Source organism: Hippocampus comes, unplaced genomic scaffold (assembly GCF_001891065.2).
Source record: "Hippocampus comes isolate QL1 unplaced genomic scaffold, H_comes_QL1_v1.1 scaffold291, whole genome shotgun sequence".
In the NCBI taxonomy this organism is placed as follows: domain Eukaryota; kingdom Metazoa; phylum Chordata; class Actinopteri; order Syngnathiformes; family Syngnathidae; genus Hippocampus; species Hippocampus comes.
Genome location: NW_017805740.1, coordinates 4,510 through 12,578, shown reverse-complemented (window position 1 = coordinate 12,578; position 8,069 = coordinate 4,510). Strand labels below are relative to the sequence as shown.

General features: G+C 39.8%; 1 protein-coding gene across 5 annotated transcripts in view; it reads right to left on the bottom strand.

The window, feature by feature from the left end:
- Window positions 1–5,892, bottom strand: part of bcas3 (BCAS3 microtubule associated cell migration factor) — a 342,517-nt gene extending 336,625 nt beyond the window's left edge. For all 5 annotated transcript variants that reach the window (XM_019883291.1, XM_019883294.1, XM_019883295.1 and 2 more), the window contains exons 1-3: window positions 5,759–5,892; window positions 3,960–4,067; window positions 3,808–3,884 (exon numbers count right to left, since the gene is read on the bottom strand). In XM_019883291.1, coding sequence (XP_019738850.1) covers window positions 3,808–3,884; window positions 3,960–4,067; window positions 5,759–5,877 — 304 coding nt within the window. In that variant the 5' untranslated portion in view covers window positions 5,878–5,892. The remainder of the gene's footprint in view (window positions 1–3,807; window positions 3,885–3,959; window positions 4,068–5,758) is intronic.
- Between the last annotated feature and the right edge of the window lie 2,177 nt (window positions 5,893–8,069).

Sequence of the window (8,069 nt, the reverse complement as noted above, 5' to 3'; positions counted from 1 at the left end):
ATATATATACACACACACACACACACACACACACACACACACACACACACACACACACACACACACACATATATATATATGTACACTATAGGTAAGATCGGGCCGCCCGACCCGAATTTCAGGTCGGGTCAGGCCTATGTTAATCATTGTTAATGTTAATCATTGCTTCGGGTTCGGGTCGGGCTTCTCTCTCGCTGACTTTTATTTTTTTTTCGAGGCCGTGAATAGTTTTGGCCACAAGAGACCGTGACTATAGGTAAGATCGGGCCGCCCGACCCGAATTTCAGGTCGGGTCAGGCCTATGTTAATCATTGTTAATGTTAATCATTGCTTCGGGTTCGGGTCGGGCTTCTCTCTCGCTGACTTTTATTTTTTTTTCGAGGCCGTGAATAGTTTTGGCCACAAGAGACCGTGGTTCGCAAAAAACAGAAGCAGCATCATCACAACACGTACTGTACTAAACTCTCGCAATGACAATTCAAAAAACTCCTTCATATATTTACGATCCAGCCGTCATTGTTCTTTTTGGTCTCACGGCTTCTCTCTCTTCAAGTGCCGCACTCGATTCTTAAGGACGTACTGCTGCTGTGGTGAATGGCTCAATTTTCAACCCGTCAAAATGACGGACGGCCTTAAATTTTCCCCGTCCACTCTTAAAAAAAATCAAGTTTAGTCCAGAGGTCTCCAAACTTCGGCCCATCACCACATTTGGTCCGGCCCCCCTGAACAATACCAGAGAGTCTTTTGATTTATTTTTCATCTTGGTGTATTTGTATTTTATCATACAGTTGGGCTTTTGCAATAAAATATTCCTTCGTTCTGAACTACTTTCATTGTTAACTATTGGTTAGTAACTATTTCATAAACACATAAAAAGTGACATTTGTTCCATCTTTCTGCGGTCTGTGCCGTTATCTAGCAACCCCAGAAAAAAAAATCCGAGACCCGCCCCTCTCAAAGAGAATGTAATCATGGCGAAAAGGTAAGGTAAGAGAAAAAAAATGATTCAGAATACAGGTAATTTAACCCAAAGTGGAGAAACGATTTTTTTTTTCAATGCAAAGAACAGGCTGGCTGTTTCACCTGTTAGGAGGTGGTGGCGAGATTCAAAGAATATAATCTGCAGAGACACTATGAATCCCGTCACAACAACAAGTACGATATTTTGCATGGCCAAATGCGAGCAGACAAACTGGAAATGCTCAAAAGATGAATGTTAGCTCAGCAAAATAAATTTGTCGCCAAGCTCAGCTGAACCAGCCATCTGTTCGGGCGAGCTTTCGGTTTGCTTGATAGCAAGCAGCGCTAAACCGTTTACTGATGGAGAGTTTGTCAAGAAAAGTTTGAGTGGTGTGTCTCAAGAAGAAATACGTGTTTAGTACCGCGAGTCTATCAGCAAGTACAATCACGGGAGATATTGAAGAAATCGCGGGTAATGTATACGCCCAGCTGCAGCAGAAGACGAAATAATTTGAATTATTTTCATTTACACTGCATGAGATCTCGGACGTGCAGGACACAGCGCAACTGCTAATTTTTATTCGTGGAGTGCAAACTTTGAGATGTGCGAGGAGCTGACAGCCCACAGAAATCTCAAAAGCACGACAATGGGGGAGGATATTTTCGGCAAAGTGCACCAAACTTTGGAAGAGTTAGAGCTGGGCTGGTCAAAGCTGGCCAGCAACACAACTGACGAGGCTCCGAGTATGGTGGGCGCGTCTCGGGGGTCTAATAGGACGCATGAACCAGGAGATGGAAGAACGGAGTTTCAAAATCACTGCCTAATTCACCAGCATGCACTGTGCTGCAAAGTGCACTACGTCACTTTTATCCTCAATACCCTCAAGTGCCATTGTTTTATGCTGCTTTTATTGTATATATCGTCTTTTATTGTATATATCGTCTATATGTTTATACTGCTTTAGACTACATTGTCTTTCACTGTTTGCTGAGGATCGAGAGAAATAAATTTCATCCATGCTACATGTCAATGTATGCATATTTGACAATAAAGTTGAACCTTGAACCTTGAAAGTATTGACTTGGGATTCTGTCATGAAGGTTGCGTTGTCATGCATAAACTTCATCAGAGCAAAGTTGATTATTATTTATTTAATAAATCGTGTAATTTATTTCCTGCCTTTTTTCTGTGAAGAAGCCGGGGAGGGTTATTTCGTTATTATTTATTTCATTAATGGTGTTGTTATTTATTCCCTGAGTTTTGTTCTGTGGAAAAAAATCCAGAAAAAGTTATTTCATTTTGTGTGGGTTTCTAGAAAACAATACATTTACGTTTCGGTATTCTTGCAGTCACACTTTTTCTGTTACAAACTGACCCCGGCCTCCCATCAGAGAAGCAAAAAGTTATGTGGCCCTCACAGGAAAAAGTTTGGGGACCACTGGTTTAGTACGACTAGTATTTTATAGTATTCCCATTGTAAATGGTCCCAGAATAACCGATGATGATGATGGTTTGAAGAGTTTGTTGTTTTTAATGAAGAAACATGTCAGCGGCTGTTGTAATGTGTATTTACCTCACACTTTAGAGATAATAGGGCAGGGGTGCCCATTACGTCGATCCTGATCTACCGGTAGATCTAGGACTTGTCCCAATTAGATCCGAAAGGTGTAGAGGAGAAAAAAAAATAAAACATTCGTGTGTCTTTGTACATGTTAGTAATATATTTTTGTGTTAATGCACACTGCACCCTAATCATCCTACCAGTCTCATTTTCCCAAAGAAAGATTTTAAAAATAAAATAAAATAAAGCATATAAATCTTTAACGTACGGTGGCGCGTGACTATGTCAGCGGAAGTTGTTAACGCTCAGCAGTCTGCAATTGCAGCTTGTGATCAGAGCTGTTGCGCTATATCTTTGATCGTCATTATTCTCATTCAGAGTTTGCTTCGTGTACAATTCACCGAGGGCACGGGCAAAGAATAGGAATCTAGAGGGCTAAGGGAAGCACTTTAAAACGGTACGTGTGAGCTACGGTAGTCAACAGGCTGCAAAAGTGCATCGCTTGGTTCCGTGTTTGGCTTCTCATCATGCCGCGCGTGTGCGTGTCCGTGCATGCGCGCGCGTGTGTGTGTGTGTGTGTGTGTGTGTGTGTGCGTGCGTGCGTGCGTGCATGCGTGTGTGTGTGCGTGCGCGCGTGAGTGCACGTGCGCGGTAAGGGGCGATCCGGGGAGGTTGGTTGAACGAAAAGTAGATCTTCGGTCCAAAAACTTTGGGTACCCCTGTAATAGGGCATGTATTAAAATCATGTGTTAAGTATTGTCAGGTAAGACATAAACTAATCAATGAGCTAAGAGGTATGGCAGTAACTTTCAATACTAGAGACATTTTACAGAGAAGTTCTTGCGTGTTAAGTTTTGAATTTCTTATTTTACAAAAGTGCTGGGTTAAATAGGAGGTTGTGAAATAGTATTATCAAGACCCACATTCCATTTCGGAAGGTGGCGTTAATGCACCAAAAGCTGTTTGCAAATCGTCAAAAGACAGAAGAAAAAGAAAGAAGAAAAAGGTTAAAGTGGTTAAAATAATCAATTTTAAACTTTAGACCACCCGCGTGCTCCCACTGTACTTAACAGTTCAATAGATTAAGTTGGCAAATAAGTATGTGAGGCTTTGTCAACGTCTTTGGGCAGTCACTGCATAATGTGTGTTTGTGTGTGTATAAATTATATACACACACACACACACACACACACACACACACACACACACGAATGTTTCACTTCACTTGCTTTATGGCATATCAGCATTTGAAAGACTTTCAAGATTAAACTAAAAACTTCCTTACTTGTAACAAAAAACTTCTTGGTTAAGTTGCAGCTGTCAAACGCAGCAATCTTCTCTTGCAGGCTGATGGCAAAAATACTGTAAAAGAGAGCCTATTAATAAAATGCCTAACAAGTTCAAAACATTCATAAAATTGAAAGAGATTCAACATACTGCTCGTTACAGTGAAGATCATAAATCTGGGTCTTGAACTGAATTGATTTGACTAGTTCCCCTGTCCTGAGTGAATACAGGTCAGCACAACAGTAAGGAGGGCTGGTTCTGAAAACACAGGAAAAACAGCAATGGGTTTGACTCTGAAAATCAAATACAGTCAGTTACTATGGATTGTTGGAGGTTTGTTCTTGTGGTTACTGACAGTCGACAGAAAATTTGCACTGCGAGTCACATGGGCAGATTGAAAATTGGGAAATATGTAAAAACTCACAAATGGCCTGTCTCTTCCGAGACAACCTGGTCCAACATTTTTTTTTAATTAAAAATGTTGACATTGCTGTTGTTTTCCTTTTAAATAGATTTGAATTCCTATATCACAGATATCTTCAAATAGTTTTGCGGCCATTTTTTTTCTCTCACATACGGTGGCCTGTATTTTGTAGTATTGTACTCTGAAAGTACCTCTTGAAATTATCACGTGACCGTGTGTTTTATCATCTCTTCGTTCACTCAACCTAATTATGAAAAATCCCTATTCCAACATTGACAAAGCCTGACATGTTGTCATCTTTATAAGGTGTTTTTCTGGTACAAAACGTATATTGCTTCGGTTCATACAACAGGAGAATGAAGTTTGTTTTATTTGTTGTGGGGTTTTTTTTTCTCAGTGCGTACTCATCATACCTTGGGAACAATTACCTCTCACAGACATAAGGCGGAACTGACCAAATGGTGTGAATGTTTTGCCCTGAACTTGTCAGAACACCTCCATACCCTTGTGGGCACACTGCTGCTGGGCAGTGAACATGCACCGCCACATAGACGAGTGAGAATCGCATACTCCCCCAGCACTTTTGCTCATGCCTTTCGGAGATAGAAAGGGCGACATGCAGCTGAGAGGATCGCACAGCCAATGATTATTTACTGATTTTAAAAAATTAACCTATAACAGTTCGCATTTGTTGCTTTGCAACGCTCCATCACAAATAAGTCATGCTAGCAATGTCGCAGCCATGCCAAAGATGGTTTGGTTGTGATGCATACAGTGCATGTTTCGTGCAAGTTCAGGTTGGTGAGGGGTGTGGCTTTGATCAGAGACTTGAGGGAAGAGACTTGAGGCTGGACGTACGCATGCGATCATGTCACCCAAGCCAGGAAGCAAGGAGTCGAGGCAAGCTTGTTCCATCTGTGTTTCTCATACAGTGAATTTTATTGACAATTTTTGGATTTTTTTTAGCAATGTCACCAAACCAATGCAATGGGATTCTTATACACACGCACACGCACACACACACACACACACACACACACACACACACACACACACACACACACACACACACACGTCTTGTGGAATGAAAGAGTTAATTGTAAATCAGAGCAAACTTGATGGAGTTATAATGCTTAGTACCCTACCTAGAGAAGTTTCCGAATGTAAATCGTGTGCTTATATTTTTTTTTTTATCTCAGCCCTGCAAATTGTGACATGCCTGACTGATGTTCCTTGTTTGTGTGACAGTGAAAATAAAGTTATATTCTATTCTTTTCTTTTCACAAAGGTAAATATCAATAAAATTGTTATACATACTGTAAATGCACTCTATTCGTACATGTTAAGATTCTCTCAGTAACACAGAATCGTAACAACCTGTTATGGGTCGCAATTTCTGACAAGAATCCAATAAACAAATAGCCGCCATATTTATGTGTGGAGTGGCTGTATAACAATCAAGTTAAATAAGCTTTAGAAATGGAAGAAAATAGGCGTACAACATATGATGTGCTGTTTTACTCACCCTGAGGATCCTGTGCTCTTGCAAACTCCGAGCAAAGGTCTCTTGTCAGAAAAAACGTCCATCTTCAGAGGACCTGAAAGAGAAGATGAATAGAATTTGTTTGCCACACAAGTACACATCAAAAGTACATGTCATCAGAAAATCATATGCAGGTCAAGGCAGGGGGTGTTCAGTTATATGGTCCCAACAGAAACTGTTTTGAGGTTACGGACATCATGCAACGGATAATATTGTCAGCTCCTTAAAATGATGAACCAAGTCAAATTTTGACAAAGTTTATTTTTTGCCTTAACATCTCAGGATCCTGGCCACCTCTGCTAAAATTGGCTGCATCCTTAGTTGAGCAGATCATTCAATTCTAGGCCTGAAAATAAATTAGTAATACAAAAAATGACTTGGGCAATAATCTTAAGGTAACAAGATCTGACAATGAAACACTCTCTGTCACCACTATAAACAGTTTTTCATTTGATTGTTATGAGGGGAGTGTTTTTAATTGAATTATTAATGTGATTCTGTCTACTGCGTTAGCAAAGGAAGGTGACTTATGTAGAAAATTGGGTTTGTTCGTAACTCTGACATAAGAACACACTGTAGTTGTCATTATAGCTCCCATTGTACAGTAATCCCTCGTTTATCGCGGGGGTTACATTCCAAAAAGAACCAGTCATAAGTGAAATCCGTGAAGTAGTGAACTTTATTTTTTATCAGTTTATACAATACTTAACTATATATACAATGAAATCAAAGACCAAAACCAGTTTTCAGGCCCAATTACAACAAAAACAAAAGTTTTCAACAAATAACTATAATAGTTTTTGGAAATACTGTACTGTCGACACGCAGCGCCGCCGGCGCGTTCTGATTTAAAAGGTTAAAAGCATTAAAAAAAATGCATTAAAAAAATACGTGAAACAGAGAATCCGCGGAAAGTGAACCGCGTTAGAGCAAGGGATCACTGTATATACTGTATATTCTTTGCATAGATAAAAAAAATCTTTATTTCATTTTGTTTCAGAAATTGAAATAATAACAATAAATATAAATAGAGATGGGACTTTAACGTGGTGATTACAATAAATAAATTACAAATAAATTATTGCATTGCATGAATAAAATGAGTTTTTTTTAATCCAAGTTTGCTTTCCAAACAATGCCGAACTTTTGTTCATGATCGAAATCATATTCAAAGTATTTTTGCAAAGTTAAAAAAATATTTAAGTCTGAGTCAATTGAGTCAGTCATAGATTAAAATCCATTTAAATTAAAAATGCTTGCGTTTTAGGAAAAATCATGTTTTTGAGCAAAATGATAAATTAATATTAATTATAAAGCCTGCAAAAAAATTTTTTATCAAGTCTGTTGTCATATTTTACGGTTCATAATGCGCCGCACATTTTCAACGGGAGACAGGCCGGTCTGGCCTGCAGGCAGGCAAATAGGCAATCATTCACACTCACATCAGACCGAATGACAACTTTGAGTGTTCACTTAACCTGGGAATGCGGGAGGAAACCAGAGTACCCGCAGAAAACCCACACAGGCACTGTTGTCTATATGTATATATGTACTGTATAGATAGATAGATAGATAGACATACAGACAGAATTTCGATGTTGGTATTTTAGTGTTTCAGGTTGCAGCAACAACGCAGTGGTCACGTGAATCACGACAAAAAACCAACAGCTGAAAATTTATGAGGAACATTACTCAATATAAAATCAATCAAGATTGATCTGTCAGGGTTTTTATAATTTAAGCGAGTTGGTGATCTTATCAACTGGGTGAAGTTGACAGAGTCAAAAAGGGATTTAAAATCATACAATCCTGGTTTGAATCCAACCCAGTTCAGATCTTCTGATCTTTACATTCATCATAAGGGGTCTGTGAGCCACGCTTTGTCTTGTCCCTCACGTAGGACCTGTTTGACATGGATGAACCTGCCAGGGTCATAAAGCCCCAGACAACCTATCTCCCAGGATCATTGGGACACAAGAATCCCTCCACCACCGTAAGGTGACGTTTGTATTATCATTGTCATCATCACCATCACCGTTGATATTATTATTATTATTATCCATCCATCCATCCATCCATCCATCCATCCTCTGATCCGCTGAACTTCACAAGGGGGGAGTCCATCCCAGCTCTCTTTGTGCAGTTGGCGGGGTACACTCTGAACAGGTTGCCAGGCAATTGCAGGGCACACATGAATGAATAACCACTTGCTCTCACAATCACACCGAGGGACAATTAAGCAGGGATGAGAGTGGCTAGTGATGAAAAAAGCGGAAGGGGGCGTGGCCGGGAC